We start from the raw sequence: 27792 nt of genomic DNA, 5'->3' as shown, positions 1-27792 counted from the left end.
AACAACAATATTGAAAGTACGTAGGCAGTGCTCTAATGCCCTGCATATTTTTTCACTTACACAAGGAATGCAACTGTCATACTGTGCTGATAAAAGAGTTAAATGGTATTCAGAGGCCAACGAGCAGTACACACTGTTTGCAGAGGAATATCGGGGAGTCGCAGACCGCAAAGATCAAGTGAAGACTAACAGGTCACCGTTATAATTGTGTATGTGCTTTAAAGTGTCCAAGTGCCCACCTTTCTTATTGGTAAAACTGTTTTTAAACTCTAGTGAAGTTAATATTGTAATTAGTAAGCCTAGTCAGTTTCACCAACAGAATCATGAATGACATAAAAGACAACATTACATAAAATGCAGAAAAGACTACTCGTTACTGCACAAATATATATCTTAATGTCTATGTGTGCCCAACATTGCACAAAACTTCATAAGAGCCCACTGGTGACGTCTCGGTCATTATTTTGAATGAATCTTTTAAATGAACAAGTCATTCTCACTCGCTGCATTCAAAGACTGATTATAGCAAGAGCCAATAACATTCGGGTAAGGGATATAAAGGAACATTTCATTGGTTGGACCTGCTGAACAAGCCCCCTTTACTAAACGACTCAGTGTTCTGAGTCATCTCGATTGTGAACGAACTGAATGAATGATGCATCGGTTGAGTAAATGATTCACTGGTTCACCCATAAAAATACACTTGTCAGCACACTCTCGATGCAACCCACAGGGAGGATTACTGAATTTACCGTCTTCACTGTATTGCACTGTTTTTGGTTGTTTTATTTATTTATTTTATGTTTTCTTTCTTCCTCTGTCTATTTTTTATTTATTTATTTTTTACTTGTAGTTTTGTGTACTAATGGCATTTATATACAAGTTGTATTTCTCTTGTTGTTATATATGTACATATGCAAAATTAAAAAAGAGAGGATCACTGAATAAAAAAAAATAAAACATTGCCGTTAGGGGGCGCAGTCAGATACAAAACAATACTGCCTATTTATTCAGTTTTTGGTTGTAAAGAACACGTGTATTTATATGTCATGGTTTTAAATGCATATACACATTCTTGAAATCAGCAGATGTAATAAATACCCTTTATAATTGAATATATTTTAATAGCTTAAAATTGTAAAGTTGACCCGGAAGTGTTTGGGAGTGGCCACTGACCTTAGTGGGCGCACTCTCACGGCCTTGGCGTTTCGCAGAGATTTTGTGGAAAATAGAGGCTGTGCTTTACTTATTTCGGTAGTTTTGAAGAATATATGAGCTCTTCCACTAGCAGAGCAGTCGTTTATTTCAGTACATCATCCGGTGCATGTGTGTTTACTCTCGGTGTCTTTGAAAGCACGCTTTCCTCATGCTAGTCTTTGTATGTAACGTTCCTGAGCGATTCTGGAAGACATCAGCTCGACTCCAGCTGCTTTCATTAAACTGCGCTTTGCTTCCTCAGGGTTGCGTTTTTGGCTTAAATAAACTGTAGTTTCTTAATGGCTTCACGCTTGTTGTGAACTTTATTCAAAAAAATTTGCGAGATAATAGCAACCGCTGAATTGCTAGCTGCTAGCTAGCCCGCTTCACTCTCAGTCGGCGTGTTGGAGCTGCTGGAAAATGTCCGATTTTGACGAGTTTGAGAGACAGCTGACAGAAAACAAGCAAGGTGAGGAATAACAGTGTAATTGTGATGAGAATGAGGGTATGGTCCAGTGTTAGAGCTGATGTGGTAGTGGTCAGTGAGTAAATGTCTTCTCCTGGTGGAGCTGGACATGCCTGCAAGCCTGAAGGAGGGTCTGCATCATATTGCACAGATGCACACCAGACAAATGCACTGATGTTATGTCTTAAATGCATTGCAAATCTAATTTACACATTGTGTGTGTTTGTGGTTCTGCAAAGATGAACAGTTTAAAATGTTTATATAATGTATGCATGCATAAACATGTTCTGGGCTAAGTGTCAAAAGTTGCATGTGATAAATAAAATGCTTTCTACTTATGTTTACATTTTGATCAATTTATTGTAATCAGGTTTAGGCTTATATAGATAAAGTGTCAGTTCACCCAAATGAAAATCCTGTCATCCTTAACTTACCCTAATATTCTTCCAAACCTGTATGACTGACTTTCTTCTGCAGAACACAGTTCAAGATATTTTGAAGAATGCTGTTCAGTCTGTAAATATATATATTAAAAAAAGCTTTATTTGTGGCACTGGTGAGCATCAGTAAGCAGATGGCAATTTGAATGAACATGTTGAATTTTTTTATGCCTACAGCGGATAGAGACAAGGAGAACAAGCACCACCGGCGCAGTGGCTCGAGAAGTCGCAGCAGAGACCAGGACAGGAAAAGGAGGAGCCGAGACAGAGAAAGGAGAGGAGGCAGCCGAGATCGTCATGGAGACAGCAAGGACCGCAGACACAGACGCAGGTAAAATTGGAAAAACTCAAATCCTTAGGGACATTCACTGAAAGCTTTAAGAAAGCCAGTATATTTTCAAACACTGTCACTGTTGATCTCTCTGTCTCCATTGACAGTCGCTCTCCGCACCGTGAGAAGAAAAAGATTAAAGTAAAAAAATATTGGGATGTTCCTCCTCCTGGATTTGAACACATCACACCCATGCAGTACAAAGCCATGCAGGGTAAGAGTCTGTTTTTCTTTCATTCCTGTTTTGACTCCGTTTAAAACTGCTCTTGAGCTGTGTCTCTCTTGATCCATCCTGATGCCCCCAGACAGCAATGAACAGCCACCTGCTCTCCTGTCAACTAATCACTGGGCTAAAAAAAGAGTATTATACATTTCTTGTTGTGTGCTACCTCAGTCTGAAATAACTCTATTAGCCCATTTTTTTAACAATGTATTAATAAAACAAAAAATAATTTTGTTCAACAAGAAGATGCATTAAATTGATCAAAAGTGACAGCGAATAGATTCATAATATTATAAAAGATTTCTAGTACATAGACATTTCTAGTACATTTTTTTTACTTTACTATTCATTAAAGAATCCTGAAAAAAATGTATGATAGTTTCCAGAAAAATATTAAGCAGCAACTGATTTTGATGAGAATAATAAGAAATGTTTTTGAGCACCAAACCTGCACATTAGAATGATTTCTAAAGTATAATGTGACACCGAAGACTGGAGTAATGGTGCTGAAAACTCATGTCTAACATACTTATAAACCTCTCTTTGACTTCAGCTGCTGGTCAGATCCCGGCCACTGCTCTGCTACCCACAATGACCCCCGAGGGTCTGGCTGTGACCCCAACACCTGTTCCTGTTGTGGGTAGTCAGATGACTCGACAGGCCCGGAGGCTTTATGTCGGCAACATCCCATTTGGCATCACAGAGGTAAGATTCATTTTTCGTTGACATGCTGTAGTATTTTGGTGTATTAGAAGGAGTGATTATCTTTCCCTCAACGTCATCATGAATCCAGTATAATTTGGGCTGTCATCCATAAACTGATTCATTTTGTTCAATGCTTTGCTTTTTTTCTTATACAAGTTTGATTGATAGCATTGCTTTCTGAATTTATTTTATAGGAGTCTATGATGGACTTCTTCAATGCTCAGATGCGTTTGGGTGGCCTGTGTCAGGCCCCAGGTAACCCAGTCCTTGCTGTTCAGATCAACCAGGACAAGAATTTTGCCTTTTTGGAGGTCAGTCTTCATTTAGAGTGGTAGAGCAAGTTTTGTAGATCCTCTCATCAAAGCTACAGTAAATTCTTGGAGCCTATTAATGTTATTTTTATGTTCGGCAATACAGTTTCGTTCGGTGGATGAAACGACACAGGCCATGGCATTTGATGGCATAATTTTCCAGGGACAGAGTTTAAAGATTCGTCGACCACACGACTACCAGCCTCTGCCAGGCATGAGTGAGAATCCCAGTGTCTATGTCCCAGGCACGTCTCTCTTTTGCTCCCCCAATTCTTGTACGCGCAATGTTTTGTTCTTTTCATTCAAAGTTTAGTAGTTATTTATTTAGTTTCAATCATTGTTGGTCACACTCTGGTTCTTTCTCTGTAGGCGTCGTCTCCACGGTGGTGCCTGATTCGGCCCATAAACTCTTCATTGGCGGTCTGCCAAATTACCTCAACGATGACCAGGTTTGTGTTAAAATGCCATTGTTTTCTGTTCACTGAAGGTTGGCCAGAGCTTTCAGAATTAGATCTGCCAACCTTTTTACATTTTATGCTTTACACAATTTAATACAAAACCATTTCATGCTCCACAGAACAGTTGTTTCTATGATTTTAAGCTCCCTTTTGTCAATAGGATAAATGCATATACAGTGATGCTTGAAAGTTTATTTCTCTCTCTCTCTCTCTCTCTCTCTCTCTATATATATATATATATATATATATATATATATATATATATATATATCAGACCCAAAAATCAACAGATTCTGAAATAAAATAAAGAATCCAACATATGAGCCAAAATACAGATACTTTATTTATTGAGAAAATGATCCAGTGTTAGGGGAGAGCGGGGTAAGTTGTCACATGGGTAAGTTGTCACACTGTTCATAACTCCAAAACTTGAGGCTCTATCTCAAAAATCAAATAGCCACTTTGTGTGACTACTTCTTCTATAGTCAATTTCCTGTTCAAATGTGGTCAAGATCTCTCTAATCTGAGTTTAGCTCAATTTTCTTATTTTTTGGCTTAAAGAGTAAAAAAATTGCACTCTACATTTTATGCAATACAACTTTGTTAGGTATGAATGTTAAAAATTATTATTTTGCACAAAATAGAGACGACAATAACGTGTCTTTTGATACTTTAGCTGACGTGCTATTATTGAGCGAACCTTGAGATTTAGCCAACTTTAGCACACAAGTCAGTTTGGGGCAAGTTGTCTCAATGACTTTGGGGCAAGTCGTCACATATGACAACTTGCCCCAGTACAAAAAAAAACCACATAGAACATGCTCAAAAAACATTGAGATGTATTTCTGGAAACTGGTTTTGCACCATCCTATGTCACAGATCGACCCATTCAGAACCCTGCCCTGCCAGGCCCCAGCAGCAAATCTGTTCTGTCTAGCATGCCCATTTATGCTTCTGCTATCACCAGCTCACCCTTACCCAGCAATGCTATTGCTGACAGCGGACTACCAACTCCAGAGCAATTCTTAGAAATAGAAAAGCTACTAGAAGTAGAAAAGAATACGGCTGATTCTAGCTAAAAGCAGTTTCAAAATTTTTGTATGCGAGTCAAAATCTGGACCTACTAAAAACGAGGCAGTCAAAAGAAGAAAAATAATAGAAGAGTCATCATCAGATGATGAAGAGTGCTTCTGCCTCGACTTTGTGGAGCCATTTTCAAACATTCTTCTAAAAGAGACCTGGGTAAAATGTGTAAAAATCAACAAATGGGCCCATGATGCTTGCACTTCAGTCCAGGCAATTTAGGTGTGCCAGAATTGTGACTCTGAAGATGAGTCTGATTAGTCAGATACAGGGAATCTGTTTTGTTCAGAGGTTAAACATGTTAAGTTAAGTGAGTTATCTGCAGTATTTCATTCAGTTATCATGGATCTATGTGCAAGCCAGAGAATGTTTGAGTTTAAAGTTCAAAGTAAAGTGGTCTTGCCACTTAAACATGTTTTGATTGAAATGTGTATTGTTTGGATTGAAATAATTGTTTTCTTCCACATTCTGGAAATTACATTTCCAGTTCTGGTTGAAATTTAAAATTAAAATCAATAATCAGAATTAAATAGTTTTGTTCTTATTTTTAGATAGTCTAGTGTGACAACTTACCTGCCGATGGGGCAAGTTGTCACAAGTGCACATTCTCTATTCAACAGTCTACAACTCAGTAATGATATAAAATATGAAAATGTAATGAAAACAACATATGTGCCCAAGACTTCATTCTTTCATTTGGTATGACATTTATATCATTGTGATGTACGGTGCTCATTAAATGTTAGGCAGTTTGAAAAGTGTGACAACTTACCCCGCTCTCCCCTACACATCTGTGAGTGGTAAAATTATCTTAATCTTTGCTTTCAATAGCTGGTGTGACTCAGTTTTGCAGCAATAACTGCAGCTAAACATTTCTTGTGATTGCTGATCAGTCCTTTACAACCAGCTTGAAAGAATTCTAGCCCATTCCTCAGTACAGAACAATTTCAATTCTGCAATGTCCTGTGAACTGCTTGCTTCAGAGACTTCCACAACATTTCAAATGGATTGAGGTCTGGACGTTGACTCAGCATTTCCAAAACATTAACTTTGTTCTTCTTTAACCATTCTTTTGGTAGAACGATTTGTGTGCTTGGGGTCGTTGTATTGCTGCGTTGCCCACTTTCTCTCGAGACGCAGTTGTCAGACAGATGTCTTGACATTTTCCTTTAAAATTTGCTGGTATAATTCAGAATTCATTGTTCTGTCAATGATGGCAAGCCGTCCTGGCCCAGATGCAGCCAAACAGGCCCAAACCATGATACTACCACTACCATGTTTTTCAGGTGGGATACGTTTCTTTTGCTGGAATGCAGTGTTCTCCTTTCACCAAACAGAGTTTCTTATTTAAACCCAAAATTTATATTCGTCTCTTCCATCCAAAAAATGTTTCTCCAAGTCCTCTGGTTTGTCCACATGATCTTCTTTTTAGAGAGCAATGGCTTTTTCCTTGCAACTCTGCCATGCACACCATGCTTGTTCAGTGTTCTCCTGATGGTGGATTCATGAACACTAACATCAACCAATATGAGAAAAGCCTTTGGGCACTTCCCACTAGGTACAAAATTCTGATCGTTTGCATTTTGTTTTGAAGCCCATAAATAATAATTTACTCATTCTAATACATTTATATTGTAATGTACTCATATTAATATATATAAAAAAATAATCTTAACATTGATGGTATGTTATCATTGCACAAATGAATGCACTCTCTACTTTTTACAAATAAAATAAAGAGTTCTAAACTAATGCGCTGTCTTCTGTATCTTATGCACACACACACTCAGTCACTCACACAGAACACACTTTGCATGCATTCAGACATTCAGGAACAAACTTTTTAGCACTGCCCCGCATATTTTTATAAACAATAAATAGCTTAATCGCTCAAGAGCTACATTATCTTTCTCAACAAGGAGATGGTAACATCATTGTTTCTAAAGGAATTAAATCCACAGCTTCACTGTTAATAGAGAAATGCGACAAAACTGAGGTAATTCATATGTGCACAGCCTCTCTCCTTTTTTCCTCTCTCAGCTGTATCGATATTCGTATTGTCAAATCTCTGTGACCATGCATCGTCGTATCAATATTTTGAACACCGCACTAGTAACAATAGTCTTGATTTTCCTCCACAATCTATCTGACTGTGGATTTGTGGAGTCCAAGCTCTTGAGAGATGGTTTTCTAGCCTGATGAGCAACAATACCTCTTTTTCTGAGGTCCTCAGAGACCTCCTTTTTCCCTGGCTGCCTTAATTCACTTCCACAAACATGATCAGAGTTTGATAGATCCCTGTTCTTTAATTAAAACAGGGCATGCACTGACACCTGACAGCCATCCTGTTGATTAAAAACACCTCTGAACAGATGGACTCTTAATTTCACCTTCAAATTATCTGCTAATTCTAGAGATTCACATACTTTTGCCACTAACATATGTTATATTTGATAATTTTCAGGAAAAAATAAATGACCAAGTATATATTTTTTTTCTCAGTTGTTTGACTGGATTCTTTTTGTCAACTTTTTTTGCGTGAAAATCTGATGATCTTTTGGTTCATATTTATGCAGAAACATAGAACATAGAAACATAGTTCACAAAGTTTCAAGCACCACTGTAAATATTTAATTTATGATTCAAATGCAATAAGTCATTTGTTCCCAAATGCTCACCAATGTATATTTATTTGGCCAAAATAGTCAAAACAGAAATATTGTGAAATATTACAGTGTATCAATAAAAACTCCATGATCACGGGAAGGAGGCGGGAACCGGCGGACAATCAAAATGAAAACTTTATTGACAAAATAAACACAAAACAGCGCGGCAGCCCCTCACAGCCGACTGCCGCGCACAAACAAAACTAAAACACAAACTAAAATCCAGGCCTGGTCCTCTCTCGTCCTTCACTGTTGGTCGCTCATGTTCTATATCCTTCCATCTCCTCCGTGGGACTTGAGACCGGTGGGTCAAGCAGGTGTCGCTCATTTCTCAATCACTCCAGGCTCTCGGCCTCGCCCCACTCGCCACATACAGTTTAAAAGAACTGTATTCTGTCATTTTAAGATGCAGTTTATTCCTGTGACTGCAAAGCTCAATTTTCAGCAGCTTTTCGTGTCTTGAATATTACATGGTCTTTCAGAAATTGGCCTTCAGAACTGATAAATAGTTTGATAAATAGATCATTCAAAATATTTAGTTTGAAATGTTTTTCTAGTCTTTTCTGTGACTTTGGATCAATTTAATGCATGACTTCTTGTGTGGTTATAGATTTGTAAAATTTAACAGTGATTTTTCTCTGTTCTACAGGTCAAGGAATTACTGACATCATTTGGCCCACTGAAGGCCTTTAATTTAGTGAAAGACAGCGCAACAGGCCTCTCTAAGGGCTATGCCTTCTGTGAATATGTTGACGTCAATATCAGTGACCAGGTGATGACAACGCAAAGCTTTACACCTTCATAATCAACCAGTAAATGCTCAGCAAATAACACTCATTTATCTTCTGCATATACTGTTGGCTTTGTTGTTTTATATATATTGCATGTACTGTTTAATATTGGCTTTATCTGTAAATCTATGAGAAACAAATATTTAGCTATAATTTATCATGGGATGAGATGGAGGCAATGTCAGAGCTGTTGGTTGACGCCAATGCTGACCTCTCCAAGGCACACTGTTTACTATCACAGGCCATCGCAGGGCTAAACGGGATGCAGCTGGGTGACAAGAAACTCCTGGTCCAGAGAGCAAGCGTCGGCTCCAAAAACACCACACTGGTGAGGGAAAAGTGTGAATAGTGTATAGTTTATTCATTGGATGTAGACCATATCTCCTGTTTCTCACCCTCTTCCCCTCTTTCTTCCTTCTGAAGACTGGTATAAACCAGACACCAGTTACCCTTCAAGTTCCAGGTCTCATGAACAGCTCGGTGACTCAGATGGGTGGCATTCCCACAGAAGTATTGTGTCTGATGAACATGGTGGCTCCAGAGGAGCTGCTGGATGATGAAGAGTATGAGGAGATCGTGGAAGACGTCAAAGACGAGTGCTCCAAATACGGCCAGGTCAAGAGCATCGAGATCCCACGTCCCGTTGATGGCGTGGAAGTTCCTGGCACTGGAAAGGTTTGAAAACTGTTTGTACATTGTCACATTTCATCGTGACCATTTGAAAGAGTTATTTATGGTCTTTTTTATTTTTTTCTTTGTCTTAGATCTTTGTGGAGTTCATGTCAGTGTTTGAGTCCCAGAAGGCAATGCAAGGCTTAACAGGAAGGAAATTCGCCAACAGAGTGGTGGTGACTAAATACTGCGACCCTGATGCCTACCACCGCCGCGAGTTCTGGTAGAGACAGGACAGAATCCAGAGTGAGAGAGACTCGGAGAGATGCAGATGGTGTGATATGAATCTCTCGGAAGCCCCTTATTTTGTAGATTTATGAGGTCTGAGAGAGTGTGAGCTTTTTAAAATCTGGCAGACTAAAGCATGACTTGTGATTGGTCAGAATGTAGCGAACCAATCATTTGTCATGTTTTTTGTTTTTTTTATGATGATGATGACAACAACATTGAAATATGTGCAAAGCTTTAAGATGGGAAAATGGACCGTACCATGTCATTATCTACAGAAAAGGATTCAGTTAGACATGCCACTAAACTTCCAGCTTAATTTTGGCCCATAGTGAATTTACCATGTCACTTTGTCTCGATGTTAAATTCCTGCTCTATCATCTGTACAGCTCACACACTGGTCAGATAGGAGTGAAAGGAGGATGTAAAGGAGCAAGTGAGGAAAGAGAAATGATGACAACTACAAAAATGAATGTTACACTCAAACAAGAAGGTGAGAGGGGGTATTTCAGGAGAGAAGTCTTTGTTATTTGAATATGGTTTTATATTTAGGCTGTGAATAAGGTTTCATGTGAAAAAGTGTTGAGGATAAAAAGCCAGAGGAGTTTCCACGTCGTCTTTTGACACCATACGTTTATAAGGCCAAGCTGCTACAGGCTTCTGTCTTGTAGAGGGTGATAATTACCAATTACATCTATACTGTCCTCTACTTTCCCCCGCCTCCTCTGTCTTTTACCTGCTATCGCTCCCTCCTTTTATAATAGGTGTACTGTTTTTCGTAAACCCTATTTTCCTGGCCCAATCTAACCAAATTTATACACAATGAAAAAGATACTTGTCTTTTTTCTGTTTGTTTTTTCTTCTTCTTTTTTATACATTCTGTATCTAACTGTCCACTGCTGTTTTTTTAAAAAATGAGTTGATTTAATACGATGCGTTTATGTATGAAGACCAGAGAAAGTTCTGGTGAAATAAACTCAATGCGTTTGAATTGACTTGCTACACACTGCATCTGTATTCTGCCAGCAGATAGTGCTAACAGGCACTGCTCACTTCAAGTAGTGCAGTTTCAATACAGTATCTGAGTATTATGAGCAATGGGTCTGTCAGTAGTCAGTCTGTATTTAGACTGGGGGGTGGGCTGGTGTATGTTTGTTTTTTGGTCAAAGAAAAGAAACCGGATAAACATATAAGAAATATGTTGATTGCCGATATTCATGTGTTTATATGAGTTTGACTGGAAATTATGAAATGCAGAGAAATAGAGTTTGAGTTTAATGTGCTTCACAAATCCAAGTAGATTAAACCGAATAAAGTCCTCTGCAAAGACTAGAAAAAGAGTCATTTATCGGGTGGTTGATTTTAATAGAATATAATAAAATTGCATTTAGCTGTTTGACACGAGTCCAGGGATATATAAATGTGTTATTTTTATTATGAAGAAAACGAATTATTTGACTAGCTGGTTGTCTCTGAGTCTCCGGACAGCTACAGACTACCTAATGCATGTGATGCAAAAAATGTCTGAAAATGAATTCCAAACTGGCCAATATTTTTTACAGTGCCAGGAAAATTTGTTGACAAGCAGAGCTCAGCAGTAAGTTTTTTTATTATTATTATTATTATTATTTTTTTACTTCTGGTCCAATCGGATCAGTAATTCAGATTTGTATGTGCCCTGCCGCAAAAGAATGATGAGTTTTAATCTTTAGCACTACATTAGATGCAAGTTTTCCTGATACAAAAATTTTATTTAATTTCTCCCCACGTTTTCACCTGGAAATTAATCCGCTACAATGTAAGCCAATAAATTAAACACTTTTGCTTGAAAGTAAAGGCATATTGTGCAGAACATACTGACTAGTTCTCTGTTTTTGCAAGTTTGGCCCCACCTCATCAGTGTTAGCCAGCTTGGTAACATTGTCATCGTTCATGTTGCCAAGTCTTTGAAAGACGTTAATGTATTTAGCTTGTAAATGAATAGTATGCTTTTATATTTTTATATGTTAAAGTACAATGAAATAGTTTTAATAACTTTGGGGAGACAGAAATGTTTTCTATTGATTTATGGAACGACTGAATGAACATCTACTAATGGATGGAGGCATGTGTTCTGTTGGTTAATTAGTGAGAATCTTTCAGGCTTCATTATTATCCACCCACTGATAATGCCCCGTGTTATGTTTTACAGCCAGTTCTCTTTTTTTTTTTTCTCTCACACCCCTCTTTGATTCAATGCCACTTACCGGTATACATTTCTAAGTGGCTCTATCAGCTGCCTTATAAACAGCCCTCTCGCTCTTTTCTCTCTTTGCAAATGTAACTCCCATGCTCTTAATGTCATTAACAGGTGCTTGTCCAAAATAGAAGCTTTGCCAATACACACACACACAAACATCCATGGATCAGCTGACATGCACATGATATACTTTCCCACAGACATGCAAAACTCACACTGACACACACTCATACACTACATAGTCTCTACAACTTGATTTCATTAGCCCCAGTTTTCTCCACCCTCCTTTTTTCTGTCCCTCTCTCTTTTCTTTCTCTCTCGCTCTACGTCCCTCCTTCTCCTCTCTCAGCTGAGTTTCATCTATCTAGTCATCAGATCTTCACTCACACAGAACAGGTCAGGATTTGATTGCTTTTACTGTTACTAAAGCTTGATGGCTTTTCAGTGCACTTGCTGCACACTGTCATAGTTTAATAAATATCTGTGACACAAGCCTTAAATTTCATTTAACATGTTTATGTTGTGCAGCTTATTAAAATATGGGTGCATGGATTAATTGATAGAAGTATAAACTTATCTGCAGACTGCTATGGTTATAATTGATTTTGTTTATTAATCCGATAAAAAAAAATGCATTCATATTTCAGTTTTTTATTGCCAAAGATACCTGTTAAATGTGACTTGATGTGTCAAGACTTTATGTTTGCTTTTTCTTGCTATTTGATACTCTACAAACATCTAGGCAGTTATTTGGATGTAATGTATTTTGTTGGGAAATGTTTACACATTGTTTCCGGAAACTATATAGTAGAGCTAATGTGCAAGTGTGGGGCTGAAGCCCAGTTGCTTTAAAATGATAATTGGTTTTCTTCCATCCCGACTGCCAAAACTGTCTCTTTACTGAGATGTGAGCCCCTTTGCTATGGGTGCAGGCAGATGTTTTACTTTTGAGGCAACAACTTGCAAATTATAGTAGATATTATAGAAGCATAATGGTTTTGAAGAAAGTTTTGACGAGGTGTGGTAATATAAAGAGCTGTGATGGAGATTATCTCAGAGGGTTAATTATAGCCTGTGTGTTACATTTCCAGGTCGTGTTTAGTGTTTTGATAGTGTGTTATATGACTGTAACTTACACAACATAATATGGCCCCAGAAACCTTTACTGAATATCTAGTTTTATATCTGCAGAACAGTGTGTAGTCACACAGTATCTGTATTTTTACTTGTGTATTGACTTGATTCTTGAGTACAATATATGGAATTAAGATGATTTTTCACACAATATTTTAGTTTTAAGCATAAAGCCTGCCGTATTTTATTTCATGTATGTTTTATTTTATTTTATGCAGACGCTTTTATCCAAAGCGACTTACATTGCATTCAGGCTAACTATTTTGAGAAGGGTCTGGCTGCAGACTTGCACTTGCACTCTCAGACACTTGTGCTTCCGCTAGCGATGTCACTTGCAGTCTTTATTTTTTTTTTCTATTTATTGATAACTTTTTGTTTGAATCTCTCAACATTTTACAACAATAGTCAGGTGGTGAAGACAAGAAAAAAGAAACTAAATTACAATGTCACTTGCAATCGCCACTTGCACTCTCCGCTACCTGTGACGTCACTTGCAATCAACACAAATCGTGCGTGTTGCCAATGGAGACAAGATGCTGTGGTGGTGATTTAAACGATTAAAACTAAATTAGGAGGCCTACTACTATAACATACAGGGTCATGCAAGAAAAAGACAAGACCGGCAAATCCGTGGCTACAGAACAGCAGAATATTAACGAAATGCACAAAGTCTTTCGTTAAGCGTTTTCCTCCTGTAGAAAAATCATAATATGGCATAATGTATTAAGATACATTAAGTTCAATTAAAAGACCAAATTCGATATATAGATAAATATTCGATTATTTAATGTACTACAAGGAAAGCAGATGGCTGTGAACACAATGCGCAAACTTTGTCCTCCCATACACCAAAACGTTTAATGTGGCCTAATAACAGACTAAGATGATAATGACAATTCAGTAGGCCTAGCCTATATGTCTTGTTGTTGACTCAACGTATATACAGACCAGCAAATATAAACGTGCATTATGAAATGCATTGTGATTTTAAAAGGATCAACTCCGTGCAGGCAAGCAGATGAGTACAAAATGCAGTGTGTTAAATTGTACATTAAACGTTTTCCTCCTATAGAAAATCATTATAAATAAAACGCATAATAAATGAGTTGTAGACAGTTTATTCTATATGGAAAAATGCTTAACGCGAAACTTTGCATGTTGCGTTAATTCTGGGCTGCTTGCCTGTACATATTAGTTATGTATTTTAATAATGTAGAGAAGCATATTGAGTTTGGCCTTTATCGTCTTAGTCCATTATGCCACATTTTACGGTATGTGAGGAAAATTCTATATACATATTCATTAATATAATGAACTGTATATTTAATTTGATATTTTAATAGCATATTAAAGGTCCCGTTTTTCGCGCTTTTTTGAAGCTTTGATTGTGTTTACAGTGTGCAATATAACATGTGTTCATGTTTCGCGTGAAAAACAAAAACAGTATTTTACACACAGTTTATCTGTATACCGCTGTTTTCACTGTCATAAAAACGGGCTGATGACTTCCTTGTTCTATAAAGTCCCTCCTTCAGAAATACATAATGAGTTCTGATCGGGCCAGCGGTTCCTGTGTTGTGATTCGACAGCAGCTTAGAGCACGCGGCTCTCCTGTAAACGCGATAGGGCTAGTTTTGAGAAGCAAGTGGGCAGATGCATGTGCTGGAGATGTACTTATAATCACAGAACGCCTTTACTGACGAGATGCGCATGAAAATCGCGTTCAATTTTTTTGCACAGTGCTAGTTAACAAAGCTAAACAGCGTTGCCCTTTGTATAATAAGTTACAGAAACTGTTAAACGCACCAACTTAAATAATAAAATACACTTACCGGGTGTGGTCCATAAACAACGCCTTCTCCAGACAAAGAGGGAACTGCTCCATCTTTCAGGAATAATCTTTGTGAGAATCCAGCATTAAACTGATTGAGATTGATAAAACTGCCCTCAGCAAGCTGTCCTCAGCAAAATGTGCTGCACATAGTTTTACATGTGGATTATAATTTTCGGGAACCGAGTTAAACATAAATTGTAACCATTAATCTCCTAAGTACAGCGTCCCTGGGAAGCCCAAACAAAGATGATTGAATAACAGCGTTTCGACAACATGGCGACAAACACAAACGCAGCTCTTTCTATTCTCCATCGGAGCGCAACAAGACCACGCCCCCCTGTTTGTGTATTCATGTGGGCGGAGGTTAGTCAAAAACCTGTTTTAGTGATGTCATTACTGCAGGAACTAGAGGGCTGTAGTCCAAAAGGGTCGTTTTTTGTAGGCGAATTCTGTTAAATAAAATATCTCTCTTGGCATTGAACTTTGAGCTTTAGAATTTTACAGATATTATTAATACTCTAACAACAACATTACACACTAATTAAAGTTTAAAACATGGGATCATGAAGAACGGGACCTTTAATACAGTAAGCCATGTTAAGTGTTTGTTTTTCTACAGGAGGAAAACGCTTAGCGAGAGACTTTGCGCAAGCGTTCATATTCTGGTGTTCTGGCCATGTATTTGCCAGTCTTGTCTTTTTCTTGAAGGACCCTGTACGTTATAGTACTAAATTAGGTTTAATCGTTTAATCACCACCACAGCGTCTTGTCTCCATTGGCAACACGCACGATTTGTGTTGATCGCAAGTGTCGCAGGCAGCAGAGAGTGCAAGTAGCAATTGCAAGTGACATTGTTATTTAGTTTCTTTTTTTCTTGTCTTCGCCACCTGGCTACTGTTATAAAATGTTGGGAAATTCAAACAAAAAGTAATAAAAAATTCAACAAAATAAAAAACAAAGACTGCAAGTGTCTGATAGTGCAAGTGCAAGCCTGCAGCCAGGCCCTCTTGGACAATTTTCTCCTAACATGTTCCCTGGGTTCCCTAACACACTTTTTAAGAATAAGGTATTTATTTTTATTAATTATGTTTTATCATACATACAGTAAAAAAGTAATATTGTGAAATAATACACTTTTAAATAATACTGTTATATTTTTAAATGTATCCAGTGATTAAAAATAATTTCTTATTATCAGTGCAAAAAAAATATTTTTCATCTTTGATGAATAGAACGTTTCAAATATCATTTATCTGACATTGTGACAAAAGTCTTTAGTGTCACTTTTGAGCAATTGAATGCATCTTTGCTGAGTAAAAACCTGCTGACCTCAAACTTCTGAATGGTAGTGTATACTTAAACTATTTGCCAATGGGGCAAACATAAAATATAATCACATTTTATTTAATATTAAAATGTATTTAATAACTTATTATTTGTTTGTACTATATTTTACTAAACAAATTTCAAAACCTTATGTGTGGCATGTTTGTGAGTGTATCATGCTATTATTTGTGACCCTGGTCTACAAAACCAGTCACAAGGGTCAATTTTTCGAAATTGAGATTTATACTTCCCATGAATGATGAATAAATAAGCTTTCGATTGATGTATGGTTTATTAAGATCGGGCAATATTTGGCAGAGATACAACTATTTGAAAATCTGGAATCTGAGGGAGCAAATAAATCTAAATACTGAGAAAATCGCCTTTAAAGTTGTCCAAATGAAGTGCTTACCAATGCATATTACTAATCAAAAGTTAACTTTGAATATATTTACAGTAGGAAATTTACAAAATATCTTCATGGAACATGATCTTAATATCATAAAGATGTTTGGCATAAAAGAAAAATTTATCATTTTGACCCATACAATGTGTTTTTGGTTATTTCTACAAATATACCCCAGCGACTTAAGACAGTTTTGTGGTCCAGGGTCATATTTTGGCTGTGGCCCACATGCTTGTTTATAGCCTTGTGTTTTTATTGCTCCTGTGTAGGTGACTGGCCTCAATGAGCCTTGTCTTTAGACCCTCTGTCACACATGAACTAACACCTACTGCTCCACCTGGCTCTTCTTTTCACCTCCATTCTCAACAACCTTGTGTTTCATCCCTCAGTCTGTTCAGTCCTGCTCTCGCATCTTTTTTTAGAGTAGCAGAACGCCGCACACCTTGAAACTCTCTGTCCATAGATCTAATAGTTCTCTGTACATGTAATGCTCGGGTATTTATGAGGCCTTAAAATGGCACAGATCAAACAGGCTGGGCTAAAGTGGGCCGAGTTATGTGGGTATGTGTTGATATCTTGGAGTCGCATCTGGCATAGCTAATTCTTAGACAATGTGACCTAATCATTAACCTTTTCTGTAGGCTTACTGCCTGTTTGTTTACTCAAAAGAGGACAAAGCTATACTATTGTTTTTTAAAGTTTTAAAGGGGTAACTCGCCAAAAAATGAAAAATATGTAATTATTTACTCCTCAAGCTTTTTCAAATTTGTACGAACTCTTTCTACTTCTAAAATATATTTTGATGAATGTCGGTAACATGGACCAAACGGTTGCTGGTCCCCATTCATTTTCATAGCATTTTTTCCATACTGTGGAAGTCAGTGGGGACCATCAACTGTTTGGTCAACTGAATGTAAATCTCTGATAAAAGAAACTCATACAGGTTTGGAACAACTTTTCATATTTGGGCCTCAAAGGCTGTTTTCTGTACCACTAAAAACCAGATTAGATATTTTATTTCTTTGTAAAGTCATACCTATTTTTTAAACTGTCTTATAGTCTTATCTTTTTTTATAGTAAAAATATCAGTGGTATTGAAAAAAAAAACTTTTTAAAGATATATACTCTAAAACAACTTCTAAATAATTTAATTGTAATTTAATTAGACCTTTTAAAAACTAGATCAATTCTAATTTTACTTTTAAATTAAAAGTTACATTTTTCAGGCTTGTGTCATGAATGAACATAAAATTACAATAAACAAAATAATTTTTTAGTTAACATTGGAAATTATTTTTTGTTAATTCATGATAACTATTGGATAATTAAAATTGTTAATTAAAAATAGCTTGAACAGTTTTTCTGTATCCCATTGGCAAATTATAATTAGTTTTTTTTAAGTAGTTATATTGAGTGACTAAAGGAAAAGAACAATTGTAGATTACTGATAATTTTATCCTTAAGTCTTTCTGTTACTTTTTATGTACCATGTCTTTTGAAATCTTTTTCTTTTTTTTGTGCAGGTTCATCAAAAAGAGGAATGTGTCATCTTTTCACCGCTCTATAAGGCCTCAATCCAGTGTCTCTCATCAAGTCTTTCTTTTCATCTAGCCATTATTCCTGTCTAGTTTCTTATCAAACCTTCTGTCTTTTGAAGACGTCAGTTAACTCCCACTCTGCGCTCTTCAGAAATGACCCCCTGTCACATGAATTTCTTGCACGCTGGATTCCTTTTAAATCACAGAACATTGTAATTCACTATCATTTCCTCTTCCTTTTTGTGCTTTCTATTAATACACCTCTCTGCATACTCATTATCCATCCGTCCGCCTAACTCCAGACGAATCTCTCTAGTCTCCTGATTTTTGCTTTAGTTATTTGATTGTCTCCTTTCTTGACTTTGCCTCTGGGAGTTTCTCCACGCATTGTTGCTGCCATGTGGTCCAACTTATTTTTGCAGCAGGATGACGACGGGAGAGTGGGTACGGCGGCTTTGGGTGGAGTTGGCAGTAAGAGCGGGCGTTCAGGTAAACGGTCAAGGCCCCCTCGAATGAGTGACAGCCAAGAAGGCAAGATCAAGCTGGCATTTTTCCTCACTCTCATTGGTGTGACTCTGACGGTGCTTGGCATGGGCACAGAGTTCTGGGTGGAGCTATCCCAGCCAAAACACTTAAGGAACAACCAGACATGTGAGATGGCACATTACGGCCTTTGGAAATCATGTGTTCGCACGCTATGGGTGTCAGATATTGACCCAGAGAGAGAGAGCTGTGGACCTGCAGAACTGCATGGAGGTGAGAGTACACACTCACACACCCACTGTCTATACTCAGAATACTTCCCTCACTGTGTCTGCAGTATTTACTATGCAGATTTTCTGTACTCCCACAATGCAGTGTGCTCGATTTGTAGTTTGTACTGTAAAGTAAAAAACCGGTTAAATAACTGTTTTCTATTTACCTAGTCTTTAGTGTCACATGTTCTTCCGGAAATCATTCTAATATGCTGATTTGGTTCTCTTACCAATGATTACTTCCTACAAGAAAAAAAAATAGAATAAACAGCACAACAATAATTCTAATAAAATAATAAATATATAATTTGTATAATATTAAATTATAATTTATTTATAATATAAATATATATAAGAAAATGCAGTCTTAGTATTATTAACTAATGCAGCATAAGTTACTTCTTTAACTTAACTTTTTGACAAGTAATATACACATTGACATTAAACAGGAGTCTCTTGTGGATTTTTTTTTTCTGCGTAATATTAATTATTAATATATAAAATGTGATTTAAAATGCAAAACCTTTTTATTTCCCAGATATGATAATTGTACACTAAACATGCAGCATAATGAGATCAAGGATAGTAATGTAGATTAATTCTATTAAAAGCGTTTCTTGTTGCGTAATGCATTGTTTCACATACTATTTAAAAAAAATATCAAACAGTGTAGTATTTAGTAGGCAATATGATAGTTTTCCATTCTGGACATAGATACATATTACACACCCTACCAAACCAGTGTGACAGTGTTTGGTTCCTGGGGACATTGGAGGCTGAAATAATGAGATCAAAATACACAAGATTAAGAAACAATAAAGAAATTTTAAGATTTACTTAATTTCCACATTTGATTTAGTAAAACATTTTTTTTAGGCTTTAACCATTTTATTTGTAATTTGTTTGTCATGTATTGTTGGAAATGTGAGCACATTATATGGCATAGTATAGCCGGGCATACGTATATTTATGTATCTGGGTTAGCAGGAGGAGCAGATCATGCATAATTATTTTTAAAGACACAAAGCAGCATTCAGCACACATACAGTCAAACCATGATGTCATTAATGACCTGAGTTTTTGATATGCAGCAATACCTGCTTAGTTTACGGTGTTCTGGTTTGTGATATTCATCTTACCTCTCATATAACAACACACATAAACAGAGCCAGGGAGTCTCGTTTGTAAGGCCCAGAGGACTGTGATGTCTCTTGTAACAGTGCCACTGGTCCGACTGCCAGCTCTGTTAAGGAACAGTTCCACTCTTTACTTGAACCTGTCATAACAGATCATTACATGATGCCTTTTTAGCTGAGACTGCAGAACAGCAGCTTTTGGGCCAAATTTTTTTCTGGCAAAGTGGGCAAGATTTACCCAATCCAGAGAAAATGCAACTAGTTTGGTTTCTGAATCGATCTATATGTTTAATACTGTTAATGATAACAAAAAAATCGTAATAATTTGATGCTGGAACCCTGTCATTATATAGAGATGCCTTGATTTCATTCTAAGTTATGACTTCTATGGTGCATTTTTAAGGGATCTGTTCAATATTACATTAGCAGCTCAATGCAAATTATATCTAGTGCAGCTCACAACAGTGACCTTATTTGACTGTGCGTGTATGTGTGAATACATGTATTTAAATTAGGCTGTAAAAGTAATTAATAGTACAATTAATATATATGTATTATTTATTGGCTACATTAGTATTTTTAAATTAATGCAAATATATAACACATTTAAATTATATTTTATTTGTCTAATTATAAAACATGAAGTTATATATAACTTTTTATTATTTCTAAACCCAGAAATAATAGTGCGCATATAAAAAATGATTTTTTTCATAATATATTGAAAAGTGACTTTTAACTTTAAGGCCTGGTTTGAAATTAAGAGCTGTTATTGCTTGTTTTGTAATTAGGGGACAAAAAACAAGACAGATTGTTTTTAATTAGGGGAAAGTTCTGGAAAAAAGACGTGTGTGTGTGGTGGGTCACAGTTAAAGCAGAAAGGTCAGTCATATTGCGCATGGATAAACTGCAATATGACTGCTGCCTGGTTTCAAGTCTAAATATAGAGGACGTGAATGAAAAATCTGGAAATATAAGAAGACAACAGATAAGCTGCAGAGGACAAGAGAGAGTGAATGTGGATTTGAGTCTGTTCTCTCTTCCTTGTTCTGCCCTTCATCCTCTCTTTCCATCTGCTTCGCTCTCTCTGTTGCTCTTGCTCTTTCAGTGCCATATGTGAGAGGGCTGCTCTGTGTCCTCGACACATTAATACACAATAACCCTCACAGGGCTTATAGCAGAAAGCTCAAGCGCATTTTTCTGTTTTCTTTTTCACTGTCTCGTTTTTTTCTCCCTCAGAATCAAACTGCACATTCTTTAAATTCTACACTTCTGGAGAGAATGCTATCATATTTAAGAAAACGACAGAAAAAAGTAAGTTCTTCCTGTATAATCTGCCTTCTTTTCACTCTGCTGTCTGTGTGCTCCCCCTCGTCTATTCATTTTCTCTCTTTCCACGCTGTTTCTCTCATTGAAAATCAGTCATGTGTTTCTGTCTCCTCCCCCTCTCCATCTCTCCACATCTCATACTGTGTACATGCACAAGAATGCATAATGAGCTCTCTTTCTTGTTTCACTTATTTCAAGTGCATTGGCATAATTATTGAGTACCCCAACAAAATATACTCCCCAAAGTATATGGATTCCCCTTCTTGTAGCCTTGGCTGTACACGCTTAAAAGTAAAGTTTCCAAAAGGTATTTTTTTTTTTTGGAGCGCTGCCATACATAACCACTATTTTCCTTAGTGTGAAAAACCTTTAAATAATCTAAAGATAATTTTTTCACTTTAAAGAACCTTTTGTGCACTGGAAGGTTTCCATGGATGTTAAAGGTTCTTTCGTGGAACCATCAATGCCAATAAAAAACTTTTGTTTTTAAGAATGTAGTTCACCAAAAAGAAAAGAAACTTCTGTCTTCATTTACTCCCCATATTGTTTCAAACCTGAATGACTTTCTCCTGTGGAACCCAAAAGAATCCTCTGAATCCACATTCCTAGCTTTGTGTAAGAAACAGACTGGAATTTAAGTTATTATTCACAAATCTCATCATTATCTCTGTATAAAACAGATCTAGATTGGTTCAATTCTTGACTAAATAATTCACACTGGTATTCAACTGAATCAACAGATTCAATAGCTGCTTTTCCACTGTAGGGCCAGTGCGAGCCAGTGCTTTCAATGGGCCAGGCAGGGCTAGTAGCCTCGGACCTGTAGCACCGGGCTCTGCTGTGCTGCACTAAAACCTGCACGTTAAACTCTTTGGAACAACGCCACACAACCCCATCATTTCACCAACAAAACAGACATAAGAGCATCCATGTGTTTGCATTTTTTGTTGTTTACAAAGAATTAAATCCAAAAGCATCTCTGTTTTACCAGTTTTACAATAATAAGTGATACACTGATCATAATGAATTAATTTGTCAGTATTGAAAATTAGTCACACAAAAATAAAGTGGTATTTACTGTTACTCACAAAAGAAAGAGGACCATTCAGTGACGTATCTTTCTGTTTATTTGTAGTCACAGTATACATCACATATAGAAATAATAATAATTTCTTTATTTCCATCAAAAATACACCCTCAGCAGCAGAGGAGCTCCCGCACAATAACTATGATTATGAGGCTATGGGCTGCTATGATTATGAGCTAAATATGAACGTCATATGAGTCTACTGACAGATAAAATGTTACTAAATTAATACACAATTGTGATAACCTAGCCTATATGATTTATCTGTTTTCTTCAAGCGTTCATATTTAACATCTTTACTATGGTACTAATGGTCTTTTGCATTGCTTACAAATATGTATGATCATGTATGATCATAATCCACATTGGATCTCAAACAAAAGATATTTCATACACTTGCTGCTGTTGGAAAGTGAGTTTTGAGCTGAAATTATTTTAAAAGTCTTTAATTGTGTTGTTATAAATAACCCACGGTGCTGACGCTCTCCAGACGAGGAGAACCTCACTGGCTATTGAAAAGATCTGACTCAGAAGAGCAATTAGTTGATGAATCAGACATTGCTACTTCTCTTCAGCCTTGCCACAGACTGACAACATACGTCAATATTTATAGTGAAAAATGGCTCAATTTTAAGCCTGTTGTTCACATGAATCTCATGTCTTGGAATATAGCTCCCATTATGTGATAATCAGTTGATCTAATAGTGTTCCTGTATATCCACTGGTAGACCTTAATGCTAGCCACATGAAAATAATTTACTGCTTAAAATCCAGATTGAACCTCATTGAACACCTTTGGGATAAACTGGAATGCTGAATGTGTGCCAGATCCCATTGGCCAAAACTGGTCCCTGACCTAACTAATGCTCTTCGGTCTGAATGGGAGCAAATCCCTTCAGCCATGTTCCAGCATCAAGTGGAATGCCTTCCCAGAAGAGTGCCGGCTGTTCCGGAGAGTCATTAATGCAAATGGTTTTATAATTAAATGCTCAACAAACACAGCAGGGTTTAGTTGCCCACATATGTTTGCCTATATTGTTTAACGATGGAGGATTATGTCTTAAAACAAATGACTTGTTGCTTGCTTTGTTTCTCTCCTAGGTTTGCATATAGCAGGTGCAATGTTGGCTTTGTTGAGTTTGTTTCTGATGATCATGGGCTCTGTGTGCATCACCATGTCTCTCAGTAAGAGTGTGCCCTTCTTCCTCAAGCCTGCTACCATCTGCTTCGTCTTCTCAGGTACCTCTTAAACATCTCATAACTGCATTCGGTGACTTTAAAAACACACCAGCACCATTCAGCTGCACTAAATCCTCCGAATGAAGTACTTATGGAGTAGTTGAAGTAGTTATGAAGTAGGGCTGCACGATATTGGGAAAAAATGACATTGCGATATTTTATTTTTCTGCGATATATATTGCGATATTTTTTCTTACAAACAAAAATGGGGTGAGCACACTTACATTCTCATTTTAAATGATTTAAACATCGACACCATCGTGTCAATTGATTAATATGCGCGAGGGAGCGAGAGAGAGCAAGACAGCGCTCGTGTTGTTTGAAAACGGTTCGCTCTCTCTCGGTCTCTCTCTCTCTCTCTCAATTCAATTAATATTGCTTTATTGGCATGACATACAAAGGTACATATTCCTAAAGCATTGTACATAGCAGAATAGAAACAAACAAAACAAAAATACATATATATTCATAAGAAAAAAAATTACATGCAAAATAAATCCATATACATTTCTATAAACATTAATGGTACTTCTTATGTAATCTCTGTCCGTCTCTCTCGCGCGTGCTCTCTCTCCCTGTCTCTCGCGCGCGCTCTCTCCCTGTCTTTCTCTCTCTCGCTCTCTCTGTCTCTCTCGCGCCGCCGCGCGCTCTCTCTGTCTCTGCCCTGTTAAACTTGCATGTGGTTTTCAGTCCTGTCAATTATAAACTTTCACTCTATGATGGTTAAGCTGTGCAATTAATCCGCGAATCACATTCGTCAAGGGCAGGGGAGTAGCTGGCCCGTACAGTTAATGAATAACGGATCAACTACGACAGCCTACATCGCACATCCTGCGATGTGACTATCGTGGATTTGTACATCGCGATATCGATGCTTAAACGACACATCGTGCAGCCCTATTATGAAGTATGTGAAGTAGTTATGAAGGAGGCTCAAATTTATTGAGTCAAATATATGAGTCAGTGTTCTGGACTTAATAGGGGATTGGCAATGTTCAAGCACACTGTGTCCCATTGCTGAGATTCTGAGCTTAAACCTCAACATCAAGCATCTCAAGAAATAGAGATGACTGAATTTCAGTGTCAACCAGTCAAGTTTAATATGACTTTCAGATATATCATAAGAAAACATTGGAGAAAAACATCCCTAATATACTAAACGGTGAAGTCCTTTTTCATTCTCTTAGGGTTAGAGAGTGGTGAGAAAGCAGCAGTTAAGAAAGCATCTGATCATATCCATGTGGATAAGTTTGTACCAGCTTTGCAATTTCAGCACTCCAGTCAAGTCATGTCACATTTATTTATACAACACTTAGTTTGTATAACAAATAGTTTGTTTTAAAGTCAACAATTTGCAAAATGAAAAAAAAAACGTGTCAGCATCGCTTCCAATTAGAATTACAACCTCAATTTTTTACTATAAAGCAGTTATTCAGTGTGTTCATGCTTTCACTCATGTCTCAACTAAGTTTTTGAATCATTATTAACTTCATAAGTAACTCCCTCACTGAATCGCAAGTCATGGAAATGAACAAGAACTCGTTACCTTGACTTGATTAAAAATAGAGATTTGTTGGAAGCAATCAATAATGGCATTCCAAGAAAACATGTTACAATGTGTACAATGTAACAATGTTACTCCAAAAAAAGCAACAGTTTGCATCAATCTTTCTGAGTTATGACAACTTCTAATAAAATTATGTGTAAATGACAAATTGAGCAACTTCACTTGTTGCATTTTTTTTTCTTTTTTTTTTGCTAAAAACCGAGCTCATGAAAAAACTTTACAACTTAAAAGATTTAATTAAATCACTCAATTAGTATTTGTTAAATTGAAACCATAAATTTAAGTTGTATAGTAACTATAAAATTGGACCTAATTTACATTAAATGTATCTAGATAATTTAAACTTAGTATATAGTGACCGCAGTTACAAACCAAAGTAGGAAGCTATGTACTGTGAAGCACTTCAGATGCAACTACCAACTACAAATCTAATTCTGCTCCTGAGTGTTTCACATTGAATTTAAATAGTTGAACCATTCCTTTAAATAAAATGACCTTTCATCTCCACTTTCCTCAGGTATCCTGGTCCTACTGTCCATCATAGTTTTCCACCAGTCTGTGCTGGCATTATTGGCAAGTGATCACAATATCCCTCTCCATCACGAGTTGTCCTGGTCAGTGGCGTGTCTTGGCTCGGCTGGGGCCATTCTCATTTTTGGAGGGCTTATGTTCCTGTTGCTTTCCCTCCCCTACAACCCCCTGGAGAAATGTTTTCGTCAGCAGAGCAGTAGTGATGCCTAGCTGTCAGAGGACTGCCAGCGAGTTAAGTAGCACAAAATCTTTTATACTCTTATGCTGCTTGTGGAGATTAACTAATGTTATAAAGGACTATCAAAAGCTAATGTTTTGCAATAAATAGCATTAGTTTGCTCATTGATAAGATTATATAACTTAATGCTCATACACTGACTCTGAAATTTGAACTGATATTTCTATGATGGTTATGTACATAAAATCAGTGACCAACAGATCTGTTTACCGTCTTGAAAGGCTTCATTTACACAGCATGCTGTTATTATGCATTGTCCCTTTATCTGCATTTGTATAAGAAACTTTATAAACTATATTAGTGTCAGATAACATTCTGGTTATTATAAGAGCACACTGCTGTTTCAAATGCTTGAGCTCTTTAAAGTCGAGTGTATTCTGTTTTGGCTGTCAGTGCTTTTATCATTCATCAGCTAGAAAAAAAAAACTATTCTGAAAATAATTCCCGTATTTTCGTTTCTCTGTGACATTTTCAGTATAGCTGTGGTTCTCTATTCTTATAAAATTAGAATGATTATTCAAACTTTATATTTATAGTTACCATTATAGTTATAGTCATTGGTGCAAACAGGCCTTTAGAATAAAACTGCAAGCCAGCTTTACAAGTTTATGCTATTGAGAGATGGCTTGTGTACCATCATAGCCATTCTGTTTAATAAGGAAACTTGGCAGGTGAGTTTCATTGACTAGAATTATGTTTATAGTGAAACCATAGTTTGACCAGCTTAAATAGTCTTTCTAATTAAGATAGTTGTAAAACCAACTGGGAAACATCAGCAAACTAGCAAAAAAACAGCAAATATATATATTTGTACCATCTTTATTTAAAATAAATGCTACTTTGTTTGGTAATTAGCTATAAAATGGAAATATTAATGCATTTGAATCTCCACATTTTGTTTTTGGGATCACTTTATACTGGTCTTTTCTGATGGTTTTCAGTGAACAAAGTCATCAGCAGACTAGATATAGATTTAATGGGATGGTTTATTATTTACAGTTGAATACAAAAGTTTACATAAACCTTGCAGAATCTACAAAATGTAAATTCTTTTAAAATAAGAGGGATCATACAAAATGCATGTTCTTGTTTATTTAGTACTGACCTGAATAAGATATTTCACATAAAAGATGTTTACATATAGAAAAAAAAAAAAATTAAAAAATGGCTCAAAAGTTTACATACACTTGATTATTAATACTGTTATTGTCTGAATGATCCACAGCTGTGTTTTTGTGTTTAGTGATAGTTGTTCATTAGTCCCTTGTTTGTCCTGAACAGTTAAACTGCCCGCTGTTCTTCAGAAAAATCCTTCAGGTCCCACAAATTGTTTGATTTTCCAGCATTTTTGTGTATTTGAACCATTTCTAACAATGACTCAATGCTTTTGAGGACAACTGAGTGATTCATATGCAAATATTACAGAAGGTTCAAACACTCACCAATGCTTCAGAAGGGAACACAATGCATTACAAGCACGGGGCTGAAAACTTTTTAACAGAATGAAGATGTGTACATTTTTCTTATTTTGCCTAAATATCATATCTTTTCATTTAGTGCTGCCCTCCAGAAGCTACAGAAGATACTTACATGTTTCCCAGAGGAGAAAATAAGTAAACTTTACCCTAATCTTCAAACTTACAATCTTACATCCCTGGCTTTTAATGCATCGTTTTTTCCTTCTGAATGGGGTCAGTTTTATAAATTCGACTTTTTTTCTGTGGACTATATCTAAACATCTTTTATGTGAAATATCTTATTTAGGTCAGTACTAAATAACATTCATTTTGTATGATCCCTCTTACTTTGGTAAAATTAACATTTTGCAGATTCTGCTAGGTGTATGTAAACTTTTGACTTTA

At 36.6% G+C, this 27792-nt stretch overlaps 2 protein-coding genes across 8 annotated transcripts; both read left to right on the top strand.

Moving 5' to 3' along the window:
- Positions 1-1188: 1188 nt before the first annotated feature.
- On the top strand, positions 1189-10566 carry u2af2a (U2 small nuclear RNA auxiliary factor 2a). Of its 5 annotated transcripts, XM_059567590.1 has the most exons (12): positions 1189-1666; positions 2281-2434; positions 2542-2648; positions 3211-3362; positions 3557-3673; positions 3780-3948; positions 4043-4122; positions 8530-8652; positions 8892-8999; positions 9095-9346; positions 9436-9617; positions 9961-10566. In XM_059567590.1, the coding sequence occupies exons 1-11, from the start codon at positions 1618-1620 to the stop codon at positions 9568-9570; spliced, it is 1446 nt and encodes a 481-aa protein (XP_059423573.1). In that variant the 5' UTR covers positions 1189-1617; the 3' UTR covers positions 9571-9617; positions 9961-10566. The 5 variants fall into 5 exon arrangements, with proteins under 5 accessions (XP_059423573.1, XP_059423576.1, XP_059423575.1 ...); XM_059567593.1 differs by having other exon boundaries at positions 3780-3918; positions 8913-8999; positions 9436-10566; XM_059567592.1 differs by having other exon boundaries at positions 3780-3918; positions 9436-10566.
- Positions 9961-26129, top strand: cacng6b (calcium channel, voltage-dependent, gamma subunit 6b). 3 transcript variants are annotated; one of them, XM_059567598.1, is made up of 5 exons: positions 9961-10064; positions 18471-18804; positions 21179-21253; positions 23457-23594; positions 25679-26129. In XM_059567598.1, exons 1-5 carry the CDS (start codon positions 10044-10046, stop codon positions 25900-25902), a joined length of 792 nt encoding a protein of 263 aa, XP_059423581.1. In that variant the 5' UTR covers positions 9961-10043; the 3' UTR covers positions 25903-26129. The 3 variants fall into 3 exon arrangements, with proteins under 3 accessions (XP_059423581.1, XP_059423579.1, XP_059423580.1); XM_059567596.1 differs by having other exon boundaries at positions 18034-18804; XM_059567597.1 differs by lacking the exon at positions 9961-10064 and adding an exon at positions 11642-12206 and having other exon boundaries at positions 18034-18804.
- Positions 26130-27792: the final 1663 nt, after the last annotated feature.

This window comes from Carassius carassius, chromosome 15 (genome assembly GCF_963082965.1).
Source record: "Carassius carassius chromosome 15, fCarCar2.1, whole genome shotgun sequence".
Taxonomy (NCBI): Eukaryota; Metazoa; Chordata; class Actinopteri; order Cypriniformes; family Cyprinidae; genus Carassius; species Carassius carassius.
Note: the sequence above shows the minus strand (reverse complement) of the source record. Positions and strands in the feature narration are given on the sequence as shown.

Excerpts from the sequence above, each read along its gene's own strand:
- cacng6b (XM_059567596.1), top strand. The coding sequence starts at position 18,447 with ATGTGGTCCAACTTATTTTTGCAGCAGGATGACGACGGGAGAGTGGGT. Across the intron at positions 18,805-21,178 it reads ACCTGCAGAACTGCATGGAG|AATCAAACTGCACATTCTTT; the intron begins GTGAGAGTACAC and ends TTTCTCCCTCAG. Across the intron at positions 21,254-23,456 it reads TAAGAAAACGACAGAAAAAA|GTTTGCATATAGCAGGTGCA; the intron begins GTAAGTTCTTCC and ends TTTCTCTCCTAG.
- u2af2a (XM_059567590.1), top strand. The coding sequence starts at position 1,618 with ATGTCCGATTTTGACGAGTTTGAGAGACAGCTGACAGAAAACAAGCAA. Across the intron at positions 8,653-8,891 it reads ACGTCAATATCAGTGACCAG|GCACACTGTTTACTATCACA; the intron begins GTGATGACAACG and ends GACCTCTCCAAG. Across the intron at positions 9,000-9,094 it reads GCTCCAAAAACACCACACTG|ACTGGTATAAACCAGACACC; the intron begins GTGAGGGAAAAG and ends TTCCTTCTGAAG.